General features: G+C 43.0%; 1 protein-coding gene across 1 annotated transcript in view; it reads right to left on the bottom strand.

Moving 5' to 3' along the window:
- Positions 1-26,473, bottom strand: part of HADHA (hydroxyacyl-CoA dehydrogenase trifunctional multienzyme complex subunit alpha) — a 1,198,456-nt gene that overhangs the window by 125,554 nt on the left and 1,046,429 nt on the right. Inside the window, exon 17 of the mRNA XM_044061612.1 lies at positions 5,593-5,788. Coding sequence (XP_043917547.1) covers positions 5,593-5,788 — 196 coding nt within the window. The remainder of the gene's footprint in view (positions 1-5,592; positions 5,789-26,473) is intronic.

The following is a 26,473-nucleotide window of genomic DNA, read 5'->3' as shown; positions in this document are numbered from 1 at the left end:
TGACGAGAGACTTATGCTTACCTGTCTTATCCAGTAGTCAAGCACACAGGTGAACAAAGTCTTTGTTAAAACTGGCAGCCTTTTAAAAATCACTGATGCAGTACAATTCTAAACACTTGAAATACATTTTCCAGAAAATGTTTCAACATAAGGAAATGGAAAAAGTTGGCTACACATGAAAAGCAGTCATATATTGTGCTTAAAGAATTAAAATATCAGCAGTTCAAGCCTTAAGAGACACAGAAGAAATGTTCTGTACTATGTATTAACTACTAAAGTATTTTTTGGGACATTACTCTACTAGTACCTACAATGACTGCATTAAATCTCAACATGTGAAGAAAAAGTCTTATGTAATTACCCACAAAGTACTTTGACACAATGTAAAGTGCTCTAGAAACTGGAAAACTGTAGGTCAAACAAGAAAGTTGCACAAGACCTGACCAGAACAAACCTTTCTGGGATCCATTAGCTGAACTGCTTATCAACTGTTTGAGCGGAATCTTCCAAAAGGATGAATTCTGACTGCCTCACTAGCAGATGAAAGGTTGGTGATCTACAACATTTAAATACAGCCTAATTTAATACCAGTTTATGGTAGCATTATAGCACATTTTTCACAGAATTAGATAACTGCGGAAATTATGACATGCCCACAGTGGTTTCTAATTCAATACTACCCCACTGTGTCTTTAAACCACTGGACAAAGCTCTGACTCAAGTCATCACCTCTTCACCCTTCCAACAGTACCTATATGGTGCAGTCCACCAGTGTTGCCCTATGGACCTGGTGATTTCCATCCTACTGAAGAGGAGGTCAGTAATAATAGACAGGCAGTCATGCTGGCAATTTTTTGATCTTGTTAAGTGTGCCTCTCTTTCCCCTTTACAGGGAAATGCTGATGTTAAATAAACAATGTGGATGAGTATATCAGCATTAAACAATGCCTCACAGTATTTATGCTTATGCTGCAAATAAGGGCTCAGAAAATTCCTAAGCAACAAGCTGTTAAAATATAAAACACAGTTGCTGCTGTAAATGAAAGCAGCAGTGTACGACTCTGTCATTGTCCATGTTGGTGTGAAAGACCTGAGGCATACCTCCCTGGACTACATGAAGAGTGACATGGAAGAGCTCTCCGATCTTGCAGCCCAGGCAGGTATGACCCTAGCCATGAGTAGCATCCTGCCATCGCCCAGAATGATACTGCAGTACAAGGACAAAATGACGGACTTCAACAATTGACTAATCTTCTGGTGTCATTCTAAGGGGATCCAGTATCTGTCTGCCTGGGACGACACGGTCGACCAACCACGATCCTTTGCCAGAGATGGCCTGCACCTGTCGCCCTGGGATTTCGGATACTGGCTAAGGCTCTTGCCGCCCCTATAGTGCCTTTTTTAGGCAAGGTTCAAATGACAAATTCACCACAGTAACGGAACAGGCAAGCAAAAACTGAGGGTAATGCTACTCAATGCTAGAAGTCTAAATCTCAAAATGCACTCACTCCAGGCACTCCTTAAAATGGAGAACATCAATATCTGTGCAGTGACTGAGACCTGGTTCAAGGATCTAGAGAGCACCCATGCATTATCAGGCTATAACTCGTACCACACTTTTTGGCCATCTAACCTGGACCACAACACCAAAGACGGATGTGTGCCCACATTTCATTAAGGATATACACACCTCCAGGCTAGTTGCGCAGCATAATGCATCCAAGGTTATCCAAGTGCAAGTAACTCTGGGCAAAACTACAATCCAAATTGTAGCTTGCTACAGATCCCCCACCATGCCCCAGGATCCCCACTCCTCATTTCTTGATATACTGGAAAATATTAGGGTTCAACCAAATACCCTAATAATGGGCGATTTCAACTACCAACATTAACTGGGAAAACTACTCGTGTACTAACTCCTTCGCTCAACGCTTTCTGGAATTCATAAATTCCAATGCCCTGGATCAATCTATCCACACCATCAGGGGAAACAATATCCTAGACGTAGTCATTACCAACATGAGTGACCAGTGTTCCACACCTGAAAACTCCTCGTTGGTCAGATCCGACCATAAGCTAATCAGCCTAGATATCCGCATCCCGCCCCCACCCACCATTAAGGAAACCACATAAAAAATTTCTCCAAAGCCAACTTCATGCTTCTTAAGACAAAAGTGGTGAACTTCATGACACCCATGCAAACAGACAATACAGTTACAAGTGCTGAATCCTACACAAATGCATTCTATAAACACTTAGACAACTGCATGGATCGTGCTATCCCAAATAGAACCAAGATGCTATCCCCCCAAAAAAGGAAGCCAATCTGATGGTCCCCTGCCATAAACAAACACAACAACAGAAGGAAGAAACTGTTACAAAAGAGTAAAATCCCATGAGTTGGGGAGCTCCCTGGTCAGCCTCAGTAAGAAGCAGAGATCCCTTACAAGATTCTCCAAAGCTAGCTAAGAAATCAAAACCGCCACTGATTACAAGGGCAACCACAAAGCATTATATAGCTATGCAAGATTCTCAGTGGCAACACCCAGATCTTCTCTGTGTTACAGCACAAAAATTACAGAACCAACTGATATTGCCAACATTTTGGCAGATAGGTTCAGGGCTAACATTACCCCCCTCTAACCCCCTAAAGGGCCCATATCTATACAGGAAGAATGCATAGTCCCTGTAATCACATCTATGCAGGTAAAAGCTGCACTCTCTAAAACCAAAAACACAGCATGCATGGGACCGGACAACATCCCAGGCTGAGTTTTACACTAACTTCACAACGAACTGGCTCCCCATCTAAGCACCATGTTCAATCATAGTCTCACGTCAGGCTTTGTGCCCACTGAATGGGGCACAGCAACAGTTATCCTACTCCACAAAGGGGGAGCCACCACTGATCCTGGGAACTATCGCCCTATTAGCCTGACGAGCCTGGTCTGCAAGGCCATGGAATGTATCATCATAGAACTCAAAGACATTGGTAACCTCCAAACTCTGGACCCCACCCAGTTCGGGTTTGTGAAAGGCAGATCATGGCTTTTGAACCTGATCAACTTCTTTGATGCAGTCACCAAAGCCGTAGACGAGGGTAAGGTGGTTCACACAGCCTATCTTGACCTCGCCAAGACTTGACACCATCCCCCATTCTGGAATTATAGCTAAACTCACTAAACTAGGTATAAATCCCTATGTCACAAGATGGATTGCCAACTGGCTCACTGAGAGAACCCACACTGTAAAAGTTGCAGACTCCAAATCTGACTTCAAACCAGTGACAAATGAAGTACCACAGGGTTCAGTCCTGGGACCTCTCCTGTTTGGTATCTACTTCTCTGAAGTACAGGCTAACACAGAAGGCCTCTGGCTAATGAAGTTCGCAGATGACTCCAAACTAGGAGCCATAGTAGAGTCCCCAAAATTATGTGGACATCCCACAGAAGGGTCTCACTGAGACAGATGCCTGGTGTCAGAGGCATGGCCTCAAGCTCAATGCCAAAAAGTGCATTGTCATCTCCTTTGGTACAAACTCTGTACCCATGAACTACCACATAAGCGGCAGTCTACTGCCGAATGTGTGATAAGAGACCTTGGGACCCAGGTGGACAGTAGACTCTCCTTTGATAATCACATTGCCACAGTAGTCAGGAAATCCTTCTATGTGCCTCACCTCATCATAAAAGGATTCTCATTCAGGGGAAAAAAAAAAAAAAAGAGGTCATTGTTCCTCTCTACTCGGCACTCTTAGATCCATTATAGAGTACAATGCCTCTTTTGGAATGTACCTCATAAGACATCTGCAGCAGCTGGAAGGGCCACAGAAGTACCTCACAAAGAGGATTACTGGCCTCAAACAGATGCCCCACACTGACAGTCTCAAAAAACTCCAACTTTACTCTGTAGCATATCACCTACTCGGAGGAGATCTCTGCCTAACATACAAAGCTATGTTAAACCCAGAGCTGTTGGGCATGCTACACCTAAAGAAATCCCAATCCCTCTGAGCTACACGCTCTAGGGACTTAAACCTTGTCACCACAATGAACAGGACATGCTGGAGGGATAGATTCCTGTCCCAGAGACTTCCTATACTCTGGAACAAGCTAGCCATCTATGTCAAGCAAAGTTCCTCATTAGCACTCTTCAAGAAAAATCTTGATGAGTGGATGGGAAATAGGAAATACACCCTGGGGATCACTTCTGTGGCTCTGTTCAACAGCGGCACAGGAAATTAACTTTCTTGGGTGGTGTAAGCCAGGGAATCTTGTTGGCTAGGCTTACTTAGGTCCTTGGGTCGCTAGCCTAGTACCTACCTATGACCCTATGAACATCACTGTTTTGTGCAGCTGGTAAAACTTTAAGTTAAGAATGGTGTACAGCACTGCACCATACCTAAACAGCCTGTCCTGTATTTCCCTTTTCTTACTTTCTGGTAATGATCAACACCTCAATGGGGGAAAGAGGACTGTCAAACAGACAAATTTTATCACAGCAAGTCAAGCACAGACAAACTGGACTGTTACCAGGAAAAAGAGGGAGAGCGATCTCATTTGAGTTTATTAGTTCTGGGTGTCTAACCAATACTTCCTTTGATTACAAGAACAGTAACCAATCAGCAAGCTTCACTTTTCACTTTTGGACAAGTTTCACAGTCTTCATCCTGCACTGAATGAAAGCAAACAAACTGCCTGCTAATACTAGAGCTTCTAACTTGTAACAGACATACAGGTATCAAACAAAATTTGCAACACAACATTCTTTGTAAAGCCTTCTACAGAGGTATCAAAGGAAAAGTTCTAAAAACTGCTTCAGCATTATACAATGTCACCAAGTAATTTATTAAAAATAAGATTAACAGTGTTTCCATTAAGACATCTGGCAAGTGTGATAGACAAAATAATGTGGGAAGGTAGCAATTTCGACACTCACTCTTGCACCATGAACAGTTCTTGATAACTCTTGATACAACTGATGAACATACATCCAGTTTCCTCTTTACAGATGTGACTACAGCTCAGACAGGCTTATAAGATAACTTCACATGCAGTCTCCTTAAGTGTACATGTAATTTAGCAGTGCCCCATTCGAAAAACCTGGAAAGCTCTATCGGTCTTTCATATAACAGCTTTTTCAGATACTCAGAATGTTCATCAACAACACTCAACTGCTGTCATTTACACAACAAAGTCATTACCTAAGATTACAACGTGGTCAAATCTTTGTAACACGACAGAGCCGGTTAGTCAATGGAGGAAGCAGTAATGCTGCTTGAATGACATCAAAAGCTCAATAATAAGGGATAAGCTCTACTTATCTTTATGATGTGCTTTACGTACAAGTGACTCAAACACACTGTACAGTTTTATGAGGCTTCAAAATAAATCTGATGCTGAACACATCTATGACCATTTAAAGGAGGAATACTATTATGCGTTTCAATTTTTGTGTCAGTAAAAACAGAGGAACCTGAGAGGAAATCAAGACTACATAGACTTCAAAGATGCTAACATTTATTTTTATTCTTAAAAATGCCATCAAATTATACAAATAAATATACTGTTGCATAGTCCTTTATCCACTTACCTAAAAAGCCCTTGGCGACCATAGCTTTCAATACATCAACATTACCACCTGCAATGCGAGGGCCATAGGTCTTGCCAAGATTCTCAGCTACATGAGCAGCAACATCAATTCCAACTTCATCAGCAAGGGTAGTTGCCCCAACAGGAAAGCCAAGGCCAGTAGTAAGGGTATCGAGTTTCTTAGGCTCAACTCCTTCCTACAAACAGAAGGAAAAAGCCCACTGCGGTATTAACCAGTTCTGTAGTCTGGATAAAAAAACTACCTACCAGCAAACTATTTGGTATTAAAAATTGATCTTCAGCCTGAAAGGCTGCACAAAGGAATGAAAACAAGCAGAACACCAAAGCAAAATTACAAAACTATATTGCAATCAGATTTTTCACTTCAATACCATATGCCAGATCCGATGGCAGAGAAAGAAAGCACTTTAAAAAGGGTGGATAGAATTAAGAGGCTTTACCTGCTCTCCCTGTGTGCGTATAGCAGTGTGCTCTTCTGATCCTCACTGGAGACTAGGGATCACAATGAAGGTGCTTATGAGGGAGTGTGTGTTGATGGGACCTTTAAGTGCTTCACACTGCAGCTGCATATGTGTATCCCACAGAAGTCCACAGTACTTCCTTCCCTCACATACTAATGGCATGTACAGGGAACATGGGGCCCAAATAAAAAATCCTAATCCCTTGTGGGTATGAGGGCTTAGTTCTACTAGAATCTACAACATTTCTCAGACCACAGGTTCAATCCTAAGGCTGCAAACCCTGCCCATGACATTCAAAGTAAATGATGCAGCTTGAAGGTTTTTTTTTTTTTTTTTTTTTTGTAAGACAAAGTCCCACTCCACCTCCTACATCCCCAAACTTTATAGGTATCAGGATTGCACAATATTAAGGAAAACAGAAAATTCCCACAACTGCACACAGGGGTCATGGGCAAACCACATGTTTTGCTCTCACACAAGCAAGGGATTTCTGAGCTACTCTGCTCTTGGAATACACAACAAAACCTGCTGGCACCATATTTTGCTACATTCAACCCTCAACCTAAAGAATGAATGTACCAAACCTATCTCTCCGGGGAATCGGCAGATCTATGGGGTATCTAGAGGAAAAGCTTGAGTAGCAGTCTTATTGCCACTTCAAATTTGTGGTTACTTTTGCTAAGTTGCCAAATCAAACCCATCTTATTGCTCGGTTAAATTACAACAAACAAATCTTGTATTAATGCCTCAGTAAATAGTTTATTTACTAAATGTGCAAGGAGTCCGTGGTGGTGCAGCGGTAGCGTTGTTGCCTCACAGCAAGATGTTCTCCCGTTCGATTCTCGGTTGGAGTGCGGGGAGTGCCTTCTGTGTGGAGTCTGCATGTCCTCCCCACAGTTGGGTGGGCGTTCGAAAGACATGCGTAAATGGGTGTGCCTTCGTTAAAGGTTGAACGTCGAGCTGGCACCTCGGTGTTCGTGAAATTCTACTGCCAATCATTAGTGGAACGGAGTTCCGCTGTGGCGACCCCTAGCCGGGAAAAGCCAAAAGACAACAACTAAATGTGCAAGGAGGGGATAACATACAACCAAAAATGCCTAGGTACAGAGAAACAGAGGTACTGTACATACGCAACCGATCGCTATACTCATCTGCAAGAGTGGACTAAAGGCCATCTAAAAAGACACTGCCAATGAAAGCAATAGTGAAGTTAGCACTGCAGGCCACAGATCACTGCCAACTTCACTGTCCTTTAACACAGAGGACTACAAAAAGCAATCTTGCCTAAAAAAGCAGGTGCCAAATCATTCTCAGAAAAAAAGAGCACATCTAGTTCATCATGAAGGTTACACCTTGCCACCCCCAAAATAAGATAAATTAACTAGCTCCAAAAATCATATAACATAAGAGGCAGTTGTATAGAATAGTTGTGTAAAATCTTACCATAATGTTCTTCTTCCATGTTGCAGTATTCTTGGTGTAGGATTTTCCACCTCAGGCAACCCGCACGTTGGCTCCTATACAAAAGCTTCAGCTTAGCTGTTGTAGTTGCATGGGACGTCACACGTAGGGCCATAAACCAAGGACCTTAAATGTGACATCTGCAGGCAGAGACCTCTGAACGTTTCAGCCGCAGACGACCATCACATAACGTGCTTCGCTCCTTCACCACAAGACATCTTAAATCCAAGTACCCTGTTGGGGCTTTTTCTTCTTTAACCTCTAGCTAAAGCTTATTTGTTGTAGTAAACTTTAGCTGATGTCAGCAAAAAAGGGCAAATGCCAATGCAGGCGCAAGATACCCCAATAAAGATATACACAACAGTTGCGTTTTTTTTCCTAGGCTGATCACAACGCTTGCTCTATCTGCCAATCTTTCATTCCTACGACCCTATGCAGCCAGCTGGCTGCACTTAATCTTTACCTAGAAGACCAACAACTTAAAAAATTAGCACTCTGGATGATCCCCTTTTGGAAGCCCTGACTGAGCCTCCGCAAAAGAAGGCCAAGATTCCTAGGCCCTCTTCTACTGCCTCTCTGCTTTCGGACACCCCGCCAATAACAGGCAGCTGTATCTATAGTTTCTTTCTGCCAGAAATTTTTTTCTGACTTGGAAGGAATTTTTACATGGTTGTGTTCAGAAAGCTCCTTGCAGCGGAGCTCAGGATGTCCTTCGCTCCAAATGTTAACATTGATTAAGGCAACAAAAGCCTATCCAATTTGTTTAAATGTTTGGAATCACAGTCTCTGCCCTCTAGACTGCAAATTTCTGAACAGCAAGGGATGCAGCAGATCATGTACTTCATGACTGCCTGAAGGGGCAAACAAAGCATACAAAGATGCAGATGTTAAACTGCTGAATTAAAGAATCACTGCTCCAGTGAAATCCTACACTAGAAATATGTAAAATAAAATTCTGTGTCTAAGCAGTACAATGATGGCAACAGTATCACTCCATTTAAAGGTTACTTAATGTGTGGTAATTTACTAGACGGGCTTACAGCAGCGAGCTATGACAGTGCTTCAACCTGCTGAAAAGGTATCCCTGAAGAGAAGCACTGTGCCTACTTGGCTTACCTGGATAACAAAAAATTGAAAAAAATGTCTTAAGATCCCTGGCAGCCCAAACATACTCATGGGAAAACAGAAGGGAAAGATTAAGCAGTCCAGCGTTATGAGGCTATTCATAAAAGCAGAGTCATACATGCTGATAAAAAAAAAAAAAACAAAAAAAAAACTTTCCAGCAAGGAACACTGAGCAATTAAGATTTCCACCCAACGATAACAGTCTGGAAACTTGTACTACTAAACCCCAACAGATACCTGTTGGCAAGATAGTACCGAGTGGGAAATCTTATGCCTATGTGAAAAGATGTAGACTGTCAAATTAAAGATGGACTTGAGATACTTGAAACACAGCTTTAACAAGAAAAGAAAACAGAACAAATGCAAGAGAAAAAGGTCAAGTCACAGCTAGGTCATCTCGTGCCCAGTGCACTTTCCCGAGCTGGCACACAAGTTGAGGCCCCCCCAAAAAAATTCTTCCCAAACTGAAGACCAAACTCCACTGTACTCCTTTGCTTCAACTGTAATATCAGTCAATACAGGTATTGCACTTATGCATAACTGATACTTGACCATCTTAAACCTCAAACAGCTTGCATCTAGATCAGCCACCCTCCCTCCTTCACCAAGCCCCAATTAAAGTTCTGGAAAAATGCAGGAGTTTCATACAAAGCAATTCTTATGATGGACGAATTAAAAATGCTGCCATTATAAAAGGATGAAAGTGAATGCACATGGCATCAGAATCCCCGGAACTGCATTTGCCAAATAAACTTGCCAAAAAATACTTTTTTGCACGAGGCAAGCCCCCTCTGCACCCCAATGTGTGTGTGTGTGTGTCGGGGGGCAGCCTCCACAAACATATATACCAACTGCATTGTCACATCAACTCAAAGGGGAAATTCCTCCCAAAATGGAACCACTTCCGGCACAACTCACTGACTGTGATTTCCTATGGAGGAGCTCTGATCAGCTGAACCTAAAGACAATTAAAGCTCAAGCATTCAGTCTTTGTTCACCAGTAGGTTACCCATTAAAATATGTAACCTGTTGAACAATTAGAATGCTCGGTTTTATCCAGAAGGATGTTGTGTCTGTCTTAGATAAAAACTAGCAATTAACAGGAGCATGGGTTGGTCTTTCCTTATATTTGGTAAGGCACTGAAAATGAGTGCAAGAGGTGAAAAACTATGGAAGTGTTCCTATCCAAGTTGTTCGATGTCCATGATTCTTTGTAAGGGTATCTGGTAAATTTCTTCAGTTTAGAATTCTATAGTTTGAACAAATCTAGCACTATATGCCACCACCGCTACCACAGGTTCTGAAAGACTTGGGGAGCCTCTCTCCATCTGAAATGGCTGGATGCAGACCTATTCAGGCTATTATTCAGTTTAGAAGCTCAGCACACGGTTTATGGTCCAGCAATCACTGCCAGTCTGCAGAGCTGGAATGAAGTACCACCACCCCCCAATTTACATATCACACTAATTCAAAGCTTGTAAACACTTTATATTTCTGTCTGACAGCCTATCTTAAAACATTTAAAGCCATTATAAAGGCCATTATTTCCTTTAAAATAATAAGCTTCTTCACCATGGAGGTGATGACGCACTCTTTTTACTTTCATCTGAGCAGCATGAATCCTCTAAGGTAGGTTTTAAGACACGCACATGTACTTTCAAGTCAGAAATTACATTCATTGGTTGCTCACACTTGCTGAAACATCCAACTACTCACCCTAACAGTGGGGATCAGAGGTAATGTTTAAGGGATAAATGTGTGGTTTAAGTTGGAGATCTCTTTCTCATGTGGAACCTAGCAAACAGCACCAGGATTGTTAATGAGAGTCAGCCAAGAACACTGACCTGTGAAGATGACATTTGGTATAAAACAGGAAAGGGAACTGCTCCAAAATGGATGGACCTTGTCTATCAACAGCATGTGTAAATCTGTATCCATCATGGCCCTACGGAAAATGTATGCCGCTCTTCAGTAGGCTTGACTTGGACAAGTTCAAGAAGTGATAAAAAAACAGTATCATAGAGGTGGTTTCTTTCTTAGCAATACTCAGCGAGTCTGTATCAGACAAATCTGAGGGAAGAGAGAATATATGACCAACTTCTTTAATGATGACACAAAGTTAGAGGATGTGTGGAGAGTGGGAGACGTCTTGATGAAGGACTCTGAACGGCTGGTCAATGGGAAAGAAAGGCATACAAAGTCATCTCTGCAAGGGCTTAGATCCTGACGTGAGGAAAGAATGGCTGTGCAAAATCTTACCATAACCATAGATGTCCTCCTCTTCCATGTTGCAATATTCTAAACATGAGGGATCCTCCACCTGAAGCGACCCAAACATCTGGCCCATCTACAAAAGCTTAGCCTGGCTGCTGTATGGTATGCGAGATGTCATACATAGGTACCAAAAACCGTGGGCCATAAATGTGACGTCTGCAAGCACTGACCTCAGAACTGCATTCCCCAGTCCGGCAAGAGTCTAAGGATAGCTGATAAGGATGTCATCCAGTGAGGGGAGAAAAAAAAGGAATAGAAACAAAAGGTCTTAAGTGGGGGTAGGAGGGGGGATAGGAATACTGTAACATGGAAGAGGACATCTATGGTTATGGTAAGATTTCACACAACTATTCTATGTCCTATTCTCATGCTGCAGTATTCTAAACATGAGGGAGAATATAAAAAGCTCAGCATGTGATATGGGAGGAGGGGGATAGAGGAATTTTCTATGAATCCATGCAGGATCGCTTTAGCAAAACCTGCCCTAGCCCTAGAAATGATGTCCAGTTTGTAATGTTTAGTAAAGGTGTGGCCTGAAGTCCAAGTGGCTGCCTCTAGAATGAAGGCTATATCTAATCCTTTGAAAAAAAAACCCTGCCTGAGGCGGCCACAGCCCTGGTGGAGTGGGCCCTCACGGTACAAGGCAACAATTTGCCATGGAAGGAGTAACAGAAGGATATTGGAAATGTAAGAAGAAACTGTTTGCTTGGAGAGCACTTTTCCCACAGCCCTGGGGTGAAAGGATACAAAACAGCTGGTTTGACTTTCTGATGTGCTTGGTCTTGTCTAGGTAGAATCTAAGTTGTCTGCGAACATCCAGGGAATGGAGCACACACTGTCATTTTGAGGAGAGGGAAAGAAGGTGGGTATATGGATAGACTGACTAAGTGACAGTTCATTGACCACTTCAGGCATTAAGGAGGGGTTAGTGTGAAGAGACCCTATTCCTTATGAAATATTAAGTAGGGTGGGTTGCCCAGGACTGCTTGCAACTCTGAGACCCTTCTGGCCAACGTCAAGGCTATAAGACACACTGTTTTCCAAGTGCACATCTTTAAAGTGATGAGTCTGTTGGTTCAAAAAAGAGCAGCCGAGAGTTTTTCTAGAAAAAAATTCAGATCCCAAGGGGGAGGGATGGGTTTCCATGGTAGCCTGATGTGTAGGACCCCCTTAAGAAAAAGATTTACCTCTAATCTGGATAATAATGGTGGGTTGAGAAGTCAACAAGCAGAAATAGCTGATAAATGGACTTTCACTGAGGAATATGAAAGCTCAGACTTAGAGTTCACAAAGATAAGACAAAACTAGAGGTACATCAGCCTGAAAGGGATCTAGTCGTTTGTGTAAACACCAAATGGAGAACCTTTTCTATTTGGATAACTAGGATATCCCAGTAGTGGGTTTCCTGGCCTCCTGCAGGACAGAAAGTATATCCTCTGAATACAGGTGTCTAAAAGGGATAAAAAAATTTATCACCCGCGGGGTTAGTCAGAGTTTGTAAGTGTGGGTGGATGAGGGATCCCTTTTGTTATGTGATGAGCTCCACTTTATAAAGTAACTTGTGGTGATTGCCCTTGGCACAGAAAAAAGTAGGGGTGAAACCAGTGCTGCTTTGGTCAGAAGGGGGGCACCAACAAGATTTTTTACTTGTCCTGCTGAATCTTCAGCAAGACTTTGTGTGAGAGGGAAGGGGGGATGCATAAAGAAACATCTCCTTCCAAGAGATTGTGAAAGCATTCACCCTCCACACTAGTGGGGAGGGGGATCTTGTGCAGAATAACTGTAGTTGTCTGTTCAGAGGGGAGGAAAACAGATCTATTTGTGGTGTACCCCACCGGTGGACAATGTTCAGGAAGACATCTCTGTGCAACATTCATTCATGGTTCTGTGTTAATGACCTGCGGACAGCATCCGCCTGAGCACTGGTTTGTGAGGGGGATGTAAACTGCCTGCAGCGTTACTTTGGAGAGGGTAGCCATTTCCCAAGTTTGGATGGCTAGCCTGCAGAAAAAGTAGGATTTTTGTCCCCACCCCCCCCTTGTTTGTTGATGTACCGCAGGACTGTGGTGTTGTCTGTAAATATTTTCAGATATCATGGATGGATCAGGGGTAGGAATGCTTTCAGACTTAGGATAAGAGCAGTCATCTCCCTGATGTTGATGTGTTTTTTCCAAAGGCAAGTGTCCCATTGTCCTTGAACCTTCAGGCCCATTCATAGTCACTCCCTCACCAGAGATCTGATGCATCAGTGTACATCTGTTGAGTGGCTGGGAGAGGCTGTAATGGTAAATCCTGGATTTAGATGAATTTGCTGGATCCACCACTAGATTTCTTTCTTGAGACAGGGAAAGAATGGGACATGAAAATCTAGTGGATGAGCATGTTGAGACCAAATATTTTTCAGGTACCATTGAAACGTCCTCATATGTAACCTGCCTAGGGACAGCATGGAGAGCATGGCTGCCATGAGACCCAGGAGGTGAAGGAACTCCCTGGCTGAGATGGAGTTGGTCAGGAGTAGTTCTTGGAAGTAAGTGGTCAATGATGTGACCTTGTCTTGGAGAAGAAAGGCTTTCATCATATCTGTCATTCTGCAGCCCAGGAAAAATCTGATCTTGGGTAGGAGTAAGGGAGGATTTGAGTTGGTTGACTATGAAATCTAGCCCTTCGAGGAAGGAAATGGTGAACTGAAGGTGTTTGGTTGATCTGCCTAAATTAGGTGGTCATCCAAGTATGGGAAGATTTGAATGTCCCTCATTCTGCAAAAGGCCATTACAGGGGCTAGGCATTTTTGTAAATACCCTTGGTGCTGTGGACAAAGCATAAGGGCAAGGCAGTAAACTGATGGCGCAAGGACTGCACGGCAACGATAGGTTGGATGGATAGGAATGTGAAGATGTGCATCCTTCATGTCTAGAGTGGCCAGGAATGGATCTGGGAGTCAAAAGTGGAAGAAGGGATTGGAGTGATAGCATGCGAAAGGTGGGTACATGCAGAAAAGGATTCAGAAGGACCAGGTCTAGGATGGGTCTCCATGGACCACCCTTTCTTGGGATTAGGAAGATTCTGGATTAGAAGTCTTTGCCTTCCTGTCCTGGAGGAACCATTTTGTATTGTGCCCTGTTGAAAGTGACCTTGAATGACTTGTGGGAGGAGGTGTGTTTGCTTCTTTGGAGGTTGTAGGATACCTTTTTGGATACGGCTTTCCCACCAAGTCATAAAGTAGCCCTTTTCCACAAGTGACAAGACCCAGCTGTCTGAAGTGATCTGTTGCCAGAGAAGACAGTGAGCGAGGTGGGCAGAAAGGGGTAGGTAATTTGGAGGGGTCTGGTAGTCATGCAGAGGTTGACCTGTCAGGAAAGGGCTGTTTGTTAAAGAGTTAGGAAGACGTGGGTCTGGTTGAGGATGATTTCCTGGCACCTTTCCTAGATTTGGAAGTAGGTGGTGTGGAACCTTTCCTGGCAAAACTTGGTTTGGAGGGATAGCTTCTGTGAAACTTAGGCACTGGTGAGACAAAGAAGTGCAGGTTTGTAAACACTTCTGCTGACTGCTTTCCAAAGAGAAAACTACTGTCAAGAGGAGCATGCAAAATCTTGTTTTTAAAATCATCTGGTAATGGCTGTAGTCTGAGCCAGGAGTATTCTGTGAAGCACCAAGGCTGAAGCAGCAGACCTGGCTGATGCTTCTACAGCATCGTAGCTGCATTAATTTGAAAGTCTTGAGACTTGAGCAGCTAGGGAAAGGGTGGATGCAACTTGTGCCTTAATAGAAGTACCTGGTATGGAGGATAGCTGATCCATGGCCTGTGAGACAAGATCCAAAGCATACTTTATCATATGTGTTTGGTAACTGATTGCTCTATGAGCCAGGGTGGAAGAAGTGTATATTTTCTTTCCCAGTCTGTCCATCATATTACTGTCTTTGTCTGATGGAAGTAAGGAGGAAGAGGGAATCTGTCTGGATTGCTTGTACGCAGAGACAGCAATCACAGCTGGGTCTGCTATAGGAGGCTTGATGAAGTATTTACAGTCATCAAGAACTTTATAGACCTATCTGGTCTCTTTGAAGCTGGAGGTTGAGTCTGGTGCTTTTGAAGTGGAGGCTAAGGTGTCCAGGTATTTTGGGATAACTGGAGGAATGGCTGAGGGGGAGGAGGGAGGGGGATTCCATCTGCAGAAGTTCATACCACCTTTTTTTCACTTCTGTCATTTGTGCAGAATCCCATTTGAAATTTTCCGTCATTTTTGAAATTGTTTCCCCAAAGGTTATGTCTTCAGATGGGGAATCACCCTCTAAGGAATCCTCTTCTGGAGAACAGCATCCCAAGGGAGAAGCCAGTTGAGAGGCATAGGAGAGGGACTCATCAGAAGAGTCCTCTTCTAAAGTCGCTGGTTGGGGTAGGGGGGCCTGATGAACCAGGCCAGGGCTCAAGGATGGTAGAGTAGCAGAAGTTGGGAGCAAGCAGGCCTAAGGGCCATAAAGGCATGAGAGAGACTGTGAAAATGCCTGCCAGTCTGGCAAGCCTTCAGATGGAGCAGACGAATGTCTGGCCTTAGTTTCTTTTCAGAGAGGGGGTCTTTTCTATAGGCTGACCAGAAGAGCATATGGGATCAGAGGCCTGCAAAGGGCCTTAAGTGAGCTCCTCTGGAATGGAAGGTAACACTAACAGATCAGGTGAAGCCCCCCCCCCCCCCCGACATCGGAAGCAGACGTTGCAGGTACCTCCACGGACATGCAGGCTGAAGAAACTAGGGAGGTATTCGAAGGGACACCCATTGAAGTCACCAATGCCATCGGACGTACCTCATCCCCTAAATGGCCAGTGTTGCTTCTATATTTAAGGCAAGTTGTTTAAGACATTTGTTTTCAATTAATAAGTTCAGGGCTGAAAGATGGCTGCACAGTGTTTTTCGAACAAATGACTGGCAGATGGAACATGATTTCTAGTCGTGGGTAGGCCCTAAAAAAATGGGTAGAGGTGTCTGTCTTTGTGCGGAACTTGACATCCGCACTTACATTTTTCCCTTCCTAGATGACATGGATGGAATCAGCTAACTGAAAAAAATAAAAGCAACCAAAGCTAGAAAAGAGGTTCCCCAACAGGGTACTTATCTTTCAGGAGTGACTTGGCATGGAGCAGAACAAGCAAGCTGACCTTCGACTGGTGACAGAAGTTCTGAAGTCACTGCATGCAAACATCACATTTATGGCCCAGGGTTTATAGTACCTGTGTGTGACGTCCTAAGCACCATACAACAGCCAGGCTAAGCTTTTGTAGATGGGACGGATATTCGGGTCCCCTCAGGTGGAGGATCCCTCATGTTTCGAATAATGCAACATGAGAATAAAAGGACAATTACGGATACCAAGCATTTAGCAAACCACTTTAGGTAGTATGGAAGTCCAAATGGAAAGGAAATAAACTGAATGCTCTTGCTCTGTCTTGAAATCTTACCAGTAGCAGCCTGTGATCTTCGCTAATGAAAATATCCACATTAATAACTTCCATATCCAGACAAAACAGTGCTCATCAGCTCCCTTTTCCTCCTTTTTTAAATGGGTTTGAAAGTCTCAAGTGCTGCTACCTCATTCAATTCAGAGAAGCCCTCTCTACCTTCCTCAGCAGCCAAGTTCAACTGTTGCAGGTCTTCCTCTATTGAAATCCATCTATACATGGCTGTGTGCATCTCTTCTTGCCTTATTCCTGTCAAGCTCAAAAATGCCTTTAGCAAAGCATCTTCAACATTTCTGCAAATGTGATTTAATGACTGCAACATGTTCTCCATGACCACCTCAGCAACTGTGGCTACACTGGCTTCCATTTTGATGTAAGTTTTTTTCATTTGTCCTAGAGTACACTTCTACTCATCTTGGGTACTTCATTCTACAGCACCTCAAGCTTTCTCACGTGTTCTGCCCTCACTGCCCATGTTTCTGCACTGCACAGCAGTACCTGTCACTACACTGTTTTGTATACCTGTTTTTCAACCTCCCTGGCATTCTTCTGTTATTGCACTGCTCTGACACGGTGCCAGCTATCTGGCTGCAGTACACAGAATTCTAGTTTTGGCCTCCTATTTCAAGACTTCTTTTCCTCAAACAGACCCTTTCATATACTTGAAGCTTTTCTATCTCAATTTTCAACTTCTTCTGACTTTCCTCATTTACTGCCATGATCCACTATTATCTGTACTCAGTTTCATCCCATGCTCATTCAGTTTTGCATTTCAATCACCTGTTTGCTAAAGTTTCTGCTCAGTGTTTGCTCATGGTACCACACTGTCTGCATATGCCAGCTTTGTTGATCTGTTCCTCTCCAATCTGTTTGATGCAGTCAACCATCAGTATGAAAGTACAGTTGTGTACACTTACCATAAATGTAGATGTTCGAGTGTGTTCACTGTTGCAGTCATTACATTTGGGTTATCTACTTGCAGGTAGACCTCAGTCGGCCTGATTAACAAAGTCTTGGGTCCTGCGTCGGTTGTTGTCCCTTCTTCCATGACGTCAGGGGTAAAAAATATGCAGCCGATGCCATTACATCAGGTTTTTCTTGCCCCATATGTCAGGAGCCCCCCTAATGGGAAGCAATTAAATATAAAAGTACAAAGATATACCTCCAACAAAAAAGCAAATACACCAAAAAAAGGCTTTTAAGCATAGTAAAGGAAAGTAGAGGTATAGCCAAAAGAAGTTAGGGGGCTGGAGGGAGGGTAACCAGGACTGCAACAGTGAATACACTCGAACATCTACATTTACGGTAAGTGTACACAACTGTACTATGTTCTTTGTGTTTCAGTGTTGCAGTCATTACATTTGGGTAGATTCCCAAAGCTATGGTTGGGAGGAGGAATTTAGATAGCATTAGGGCCAGCTATAAAACCCTGCAAGACTGCAGTGGCAAAGCCAGCTCTGGATTTAGAGAAAATTGGCAAATGATAATGCTTGGTGAAAGCATGTGCAGAACTCAAGGTAGCAGCTTCCAGGATGCCCCTGGTAGGGACGCCTCTGAGAAAGGCTATAGAGGCAGATGCAGCCCTGGTGGAGTGAGGTCTGATTCCCTGGAGGGATAGGTTTTCCATGGTGCTTATAGCAGAAATGAATGCAATGGCTTATCCATTTAGAAATGGTTTGCTTTGAAACAGCCTTCCCCTCTGCCCCTGCAGCAAATGTCACCAGCAGTTGTTCAGATTTCCTTTGAGGTTTAGTCCTGTCCAAGTAGAATCTAAGTTGTCTGTGCACATCTAAGGAATGCAGTATCCATTCCCCTTTATTCTGTGGATTGGGAAAGAAGGTTGGCAAATGAATGGACTGATTAAGAGCCACATTGGATACCACCTTGGGCATGAAGGATGGATTGGTTCTGGAGGGACACCCTCTCTGCATGAGATGATGATGAAAGGCTCCACTGCCATAAAGGCCTGTAATTCAGATACCCTTCCAGCTGAAGTGATTGCTAAAAGGAAAGCTGTTTTCCAAGAAAGAAATTTTAAGTCTCCAGTACCTGCTGGCTCAAAAGGAGGTAGAGTGAGTTTCTCCAAGACAAAGTTAAGGTCCCAGGCTGGGGTTGGAGCTCTCCTGGATGGTCTCAAATTTTTGGCCCCTCTGAGGAACTGCTTGAGCAGTGGATGAGAGAAGAGGGGAGATTCTGTGTTATAATGAGCTGAAATGGCTGAGGCATGGATTTTAATGGAGGAAAAAGACAGGCCCTTGTGAAGCATCTCAGTTAAGTATTGTAAAATCTGAGGTAAACTGGACGCTGCTGTGCTCATCCCCTGAGATTGTTTCCAGGCACAGAATCTTTTCCATTTTTCAGCATAAGATTTTCTAGTACTAGGCCTCCTTGCCTCTAAAATGATATCTATCACAGGTTTGCTGAGGGATGGTAAAGGAGAGATTAAGTAAGTAGGCAGGCTGCAAGGTTCAGTGTTAGAAGCTGAGGGTGCAGAATCTGGTTCTCCTGCTGAGACAGCAGGGAAGGAGTCTGAGGCAGGTGCCATGGAGATAACAGTGACACTGCACAGAATGGAGTACCAGTGTTGGTGCGGCCAGTCTGGAGCAATCAAAATCATCCTTGGTTTGTCCTGTTTGATTTTTAGTAGTACTTTGGAGAGCAGAGGCAGAGGGGGGAAGGCACAGACTGATAGAACAGAGCATCCACTTTCCAGGCTTGTTTGTGGGGAGTCCTAGTGCAAAATTTCTCCAATTGGTAGTTCTGGGGAGAGGCAAACAGGTCTATATCTGGGCTCCCCCATTTGCTTGTCAACATGTTGAAAATCCTTGGTTCCAGTTTCCACTCGTGTGGGTCCATGAGGCTTCTGCTTAGTCTGTCTGCCAGTGTATTTAATTTTCCTGGCAGGAATTGAGCTTGTAGGTGCACTTGGTAGCTCAAGGCTGTATTCCACAATGCCATGGCTAGTCTGCAGAGGGGGTAAGAATGTGTACCCCCTGCTTGTTTATGTACCATTAGTTGTCCTGGAAGAATGTGGTTCTTTAAGGCTATCAGAGCATTCTGTACAGCTAACATTTCTTTTTGATTGATATGCAGGTGCATTTGACTTTGGTTCCATTTGCCCTGAATGCACTTCCGTGCCAGGTGAGCCCCCCATGCGTAGTCTGATGCGTCTGTTAGGGTTTGGGCGGCAGGGGGTGGTTTGAAAGGCAGTCCCTTGTTTTGGTGGCAGGCCTCTGCCCAACAAAGGAACGCTAGGCGGAGGCAAGGTATGACAGGAATCATTGTTTCTAGGTCTTGAGAATGTTGACACCATAGGCTTTTTAGTTACCACTGTAGTTTCCTCATATGCAGTCTTGCATATGGAATTAGAAGAATGCAGGAGGCCATGAACCCCAAGGCTTGCAGTATTAGTCTTGCAGATAGCACGGTTTTTGTGGCCACTTGTTTGAAGTAGGTTGTCAAATTAATTTGTTTCTCTGGCATGAGGTAAGCCATCTGGGAAGTTGTATTCAAGCTTGCTCCCAGGAATATAATTTGTTGACAGGGTACCAGGTGTGATTTCTTTTCGTTTATGGTGTACCCCAGACAAGTCAGAACCCTTTGTACAAAGGCCAGATAATTCAAAAGTATGTCCTGGCTTTCTGCCTGAAATAGACAATCGTCCAGGTATGGGTATATTTGAATATTTCTTTGTCTGCAAAATGCAATAACTGGAGCTAGGCACTTTGTGAATACCCTGGGCGCAGTAGATAAGCCAAAGGGCAGTGCAGAAAACTGATAGTGCGTGTAGCCTGCTTTGAAGTGTAGGTATCTTCTGCAAGATTCCCTGACTGGGATGTGCAGGTATGCTTCTTTTAAATCTAGTGTTGCCAACCAGGCATCTTTGCCTAGCATAGGAAGTAATTGGTGAAGAGTCAGCATCTGGAGTAGACAGGTCCAGGATAGGATGCCATGAATTGTCTTTTCTGGGTACCAGGAAAAGTCTTGAGTAGAAACCTTGTCCCTCTTCCTCTTCTGGTACCAGCTGAATAGCCCCCATGCTTAAGAGAGAAAGTACTTGTTTTTGGGCCTCTGCCCACTGATTTGGAGGTAGGTCCAGCCACCCGCTTGGTGTTGGCAATGTGTGGAAGTCAAATCTGTATCCCTGGGACACTATTTAAAACACATTTGTCCTGGGTAATGAGTTCCCAATTCTTTGCATGAAGAGCAATCTTTCCCCCCAAAGGGGCAGTCAGTTTATAAGTGCTTGGAAATTTTAAAAGGAAGTCATTGAGACAGTTTACCATGGGGGGGGGTCTTATTATTCCCAGATTTGGAAGTGGAGGCCCCCCACTGCTTAGTTCTATGTGTCCCCTGGGACTTAAACCTAGGGTTTTTGCTGTGTCTGGGTTTGGCTTGAGAAGACCTGGAAGGGGCTGGAAAGGACCAATTCTTAAGAGGGCCAGTGCCTACTAAATCTAGGAGGCTGAACTTGTAAAAAATCTTTAACAGTTTGCATAGATTTAGCTTCATCTTCCATCTTTTAAGAACTTCCTCAGCCTTGTTGCCAAACAGGCGGTCCTGATTTAAAGGAGCATCCAACAATTTAGCTTTAACATGATCAGGCAAAAGATTGCTCCTTAAGCCAAGCATGCCTTCTGAGCACAGACCCAGTAACAGCAGCCCTGCAAGAGGCCTCTAATGAATCAAAACCACATGCAAAGTATGTTTTCCAACTTGTTCAGCAGAATTCATTAAATCTTGTAATTCTTTATTTTCCACACAGTCAGGAATCAACATCATTTTCTGTTTAAGCAGTCCAATAACATGTTGTGGATACTTTAACATATGAAACTGGCAGTTTAAAGCCCTAATGGCTAAGGTTGCAGAAGTGTAAACCTTCTTATCCCATCTATCCAGCACCCTGGAGTCTCTATCAGAAGGGGTAGGATTTTTAGCAGTAGAAGCCTTAATGTCCTTGGACCCCTGTGAAATAGTCTCTGGATCTGCAATATAATTTTTAAAAAGGAATTTGTTGGACTCAGGGACCCTGTAGTATCTATCAGGTTTTCTGGGAGCAGGAGGCAGGGAATCAGGGGCCAAACTAGATTCCGAAAAAGCATCATCAACAAAGTTTAGTACAGGAGGAATAGCTAAAGGCCTATGCTGAGGTAGGAGAAGGAAATCCCTAAACCTCTTTTCTGAATCAGAAAAATCTTGGCTTTCCCAGTGGAAATGCTCCCTTAGAGTATGTAAGGTTTCCCGCAAAAGAAAAATCCTCAGGAGGGGAAGCAGAGGGAATGGAGTCCTCTGAATCAGAATCTTCATAAGTAGATAAGGGCAAATCCAGATCATCAGAAGAATCAGAAACAGACTCCTGATCAGAAGATTCATAATCAACTTCAGTCCAAGGCCTCTTAGAAGGGGGGAGGGTTGGCTATCCCTGATTAGAGTTATTAGATCTTCAGCCATTCTTATCATTTGTTTTTTAGGCATAGAGGCCTGAGCATGTGGCCTGGGCATCGGTATTTTAGGCATGGATCGAGATTTAGGCCCAAGTAAAGAAGGAGGCGTCTGTTTAATATGCAAGTCCGTAGGCCTGAATACACCCTCAGAAGCTGGTGCCTGCACAGCGGCTCCAGACCCATCCAAGGTAGAGACATCCGCGGGTTCCATAGTTGAAGCATCTCGTGGCATACCGGACTCCGAATGGGTCTCAGTAGAGACCTGTGAATCAGAAAGTGCCTCAATGAGTACCGGCGAACTGGTGACTGGCTTAGGAGAAGAGTTGTCGGCAATTTTGGACCTCGGCGGCCTGTCTCTGTCTTTATCTTTGCGTTTTTTTAGAATCCCGGTAGTCAGGTGGCAAACAGACGACATTTCTGGATAATTAAAATAGAGAACCAAAATATTTATAGTGGTGAAAATATACCGAAGACGGATAGTGCGCTGATTAAATAAAGCACAAAACCAACAGCAAGGTACGTCGTGGTCAGGGCCTAGGCAAGGAATACAGTACGAATGAAAATCTTTATGAGGTATTTGCTTTCCACAAGTAATGCAATTATTAACTTTTAGTGACATCGGTAAGGAGCAAGAAAAAGTTTCCCCAACGGGGTACTTGGCTTTAGTTGAAGACTTCGGTTCTGAAACTCGAAAATGAAAATTTCAAGAGTCGGCCGACTGGCACTTGCAAACTGCTTCAGGAACCGCACGGCAAGAAAGACTGATGTAATGGCATTGGGCTGCATGTTTTATACCCCTGATGACCTGACGTCAAGAAGAAGGGACAGCAACAGATGCAGGACCCAAGACTTTGTTAAGCAGGCCGACTGAGGGCTACCTGCAAGCAGATAACCCAAATGTAATGACTGCAATAGTGAAACACGAAGAACATCAAGAGTGGGTTCAGAGCTGTACCCTGATGCACACCCATTCCCACCGGAAACCTTTCTGTGATGCCAAACACTGTTGATAATTGTCAGTGGGTTCTTGTAAAATGCCTGCACCAATTCTATCAACGTTTCCAAAATTCTGAACCATCACAGGACTGCCCAAATCCACTTTCTTGAGAAAATGTCATATGCTTTATCCAAGTGTCTAAAAGTGCCCAGTTGGCTTCATTTCTCACCACTAGCTTCCTCTCCATTATCTGCCTTACTGCAAACATTGGGATGACTGAAATGCAACTAGATATTAATCTAAACTGCTCATCTTCACACCATGCTTGCAACTACATTGTGCATTTAACAATCAACCAAACACTTCACTCAATGCAACAAGTTTGACACTTCTATAATGCCCACAGTTGTGAATATTCCCTCCGTTTTTGTGTACTGACACTAGATTGCTTATTCTCCAGCCATCTGGAATACAGCACTCTCTCCATACTACGAGTGCCCTTAAAACTCATTTTTCCCCCAGTGCACCCAACACACACACATATATATATATATATATATATATATATATATATATATATATATATATATATGTTTTTTTTTAAACACCTTTATTGAATTATCACTTGTGACAGGCAAATTTACATTTAAACAAAAGTAATTATCTATTAACAAATTAACATTATACCTCACATATAAAAGTCTTTCGGCTTTTCCCAGTTAGGGGTCGCCACAGCAGATCACCAATCTGCTCATGTTTATCAGTGAATTTTTATGGTGTCAAGTTGCCAGCCCGGCACCCAACCTTCAGAGAAGGCACACACACACATGCACCTACCGGCATGTCTTAACGTCTTGCCTTCTTTTAAACCTCATTCCTCCTCTGTATGAATTGTTCTCAATTCCCATTTATTCCTATGTAGTTTCTCTTTTCTAAAGATTTCAAATCCAGTTTTACCTCTGTTACTATATTCACTACTTCTAATACAGCTGGTTTAGATTTTGATTTCCATTTTCCAGTAATTGCTTTTTTTGCAACCACCATAACTAGACACAACAAGGCCTTACCATGCCCAAGCAATTCCCATTTTGTATTAAAGCTCAGAAGAATCATCTCCCTCGACATACCAATCTGCCCATCCAGCATCTCTGACAGTGCATCCCACATGGAATCAAAGTCCACCAATCCACCGCACTCTCAGAAAATATGTTCCCAAGTACCTCTTTCTTCCTTGTCACATCTCCAATATTTGCTGTCTACCTGAGGAAAAACTCTCTGGAGTCTACTTTGGGTATAAAAATATTTATGTAATCATTTCCAAGCAAAAATATATATACCAGCAGGTGACACTATCCAAACCTTAGAAAATGTACTGCAATGGACCTCAAAAACATTACCTCAGGAAACCATAATAATGGAAGACTAATGTAGACTGGGAAGACTGCAACTCTCCTAATCTCAAAAAATGCATAAACTTATATGGCTTTATCCAACTAGTAAGATCTCCCACTAGTATAAATAAACCAACTAACAAACACTCCACTCTCAAATGGATTTTAACCGCCCCTCTGCACAAGCTGGCTGTTTGCCAGACAGCCTCAATGACCACTTCCCAACATATCTACTTAGACAGCGACTTAACCCAATGAAAACTATATACTAGTAAATTAGCAACAAAAAAAAAAACAAACCCTACTAACTTTATAAACATCCTAAAACTCTGTAATTGGTCTCCCCTCAAAGCACTTCCTCTGGAAGAAGCAGTACATTATTTTAATACCACCTTCCTGGCCATCCTAGATTCACAAGCCCCTACTAGAATCATACATGTCAAATCAAACTATGCCCCCTTGGCTATGCAAGGAAACTAGGTCACTATTAAAAACAAGGGAGAAAGCCTGGGCAAACTGGTACAAAACCAGGTCCCAACTGGCATTACAAACCTAATGGGAAGCTCAGAAATAAGGCAAAAGGGCAAATTAAGCTAGATAAAATTAACTATTACTCTGACATCCAAACCAAACATCACAATAACCCTCAAAAATTCTGGTCAGCCATAAATAGGATATTGCAACCAGGCAAAATTAGCACTCACCCCCCCCCCCCTTCTGCCAACAACAACTTAGAAGATATAGCTACACAGTTTAATAGATATTTCACAGAAATCATCCTAGCTACGTCTAATATTCAAACAACCTCTCCCGTAACAGCCACTAATAAACCCACCTAATAACAAATGCCTCCTCACTGCAACCAGTCTCTACTGAAACAATCAAAAAACTACAGAAACTGAAACCAACCACACTAGCAGCAGACAATCTGCCTGGTGACCTCCTCAGACTAACAGCTGAGGGTATCGCCTACCCATTAACTATTCTTATCAACAGATCCATATTGGAAGATTCCATCCCTTCCCTCTAGAAAACTTCCATACATCATATCCCTTCATAAAGGTGGTACATCAACAGTTAGCTAACTACCGCCCAATCGCAATCTTATCCCCTCTGTCTAAAATACTTGAAAGAATTGTATATAAACAAATCACTGACTTCCTCCATAGTAACAAACTTCTAACTAGTTCTCAACATGGCTTTAGACCATATCATAGTACAACCACAGCACTAATATTTACCAGTGCTATCAACGAACACAGAAACCGTAACAAATTTGTATCCGCTGTCTTCCTAGACTTATCCAAAGCTTCCGATATGGTCTCCCATAATAAACTACTAAATGTCCTCACAGAACTAAACTTCTCAGTCCACCCTTGTCTGGTTCCAGGATTAGCTAACAGGATGCCAGCAAGCAGTACGCTGGCAACAGACACTCTCACCACTACTCCGTTACTCAATACTCGGGCCCCTTCTCTTCTCTTTGTTCATAAATAACCTCCATAACTCAACCCCACTGGCCACCTTCATCCAATACACAGACTCCACAGTCGTGTGCCAATTCTAACTTACAGGAGCTCCAAACACAAACTCAACAATCATTCCTAGAAGTTTAAAAATGGTTAACTCACACTTAATTCTAAATCCCCCCCCCCAAAAAAAACACAAAGCTCATGATATTCCAGCCCACAAAAACCTCCATTCCCATTACCACTTTTAGCATCATTTCATTAAATACCATCACCCCCCTCCCACCATACTAAACTTCTAGGAGTAGAGATACTGTAATTTGAGGTTTGATGTCCACATATCACAGACAGTCAAAAAAGTACACAAAAAACTTGGAACCTTATATAAAAATAAACACTTCACAGATGTTACTAAAGCCACTATTGGCCAGACACATCTAATCTCTACCATTGTTCTACGCATCCTCTATTTTGGTAAACCTATGAAAATTGGAACTAAAATTAGAAACCTGTTACAATAAAATCACCAAATATGCTACAAACTCGGCATCTAGATCACACCACTGCACAGCACTTAAACTTAACTGGCTGGAACTCCCTCAATTCCTTCTCTTTAACCAACTAACTATAGCCCACAAACTTCTACAATCCTGATAAAACCCCTTCCCCAAGCCAACTAATACCTCCTTACTCCACCACTAGAACTCTATGATCTGTCAACAAACCCAAAAACCAAGCTGGTGAATGCCTCTTCTCAAATTACATAGGCAAATACTGGAATTAATTACCACAGGATATAATATCCACCCCAACCCTACACCAATTTAAGAAAACACTAAAATCT

The sequence above is a fragment of the Protopterus annectens genome, chromosome 2.part0 (assembly GCF_019279795.1).
Source record: "Protopterus annectens isolate FY-2018-M chromosome 2.part0, PAN1.0, whole genome shotgun sequence".
Taxonomy (NCBI): Eukaryota; Metazoa; Chordata; order Ceratodontiformes; family Protopteridae; genus Protopterus; species Protopterus annectens.
The sequence above is the reverse complement of the archived record's forward strand: the minus strand, read 5'-3'. Positions and strand labels throughout refer to the sequence as shown.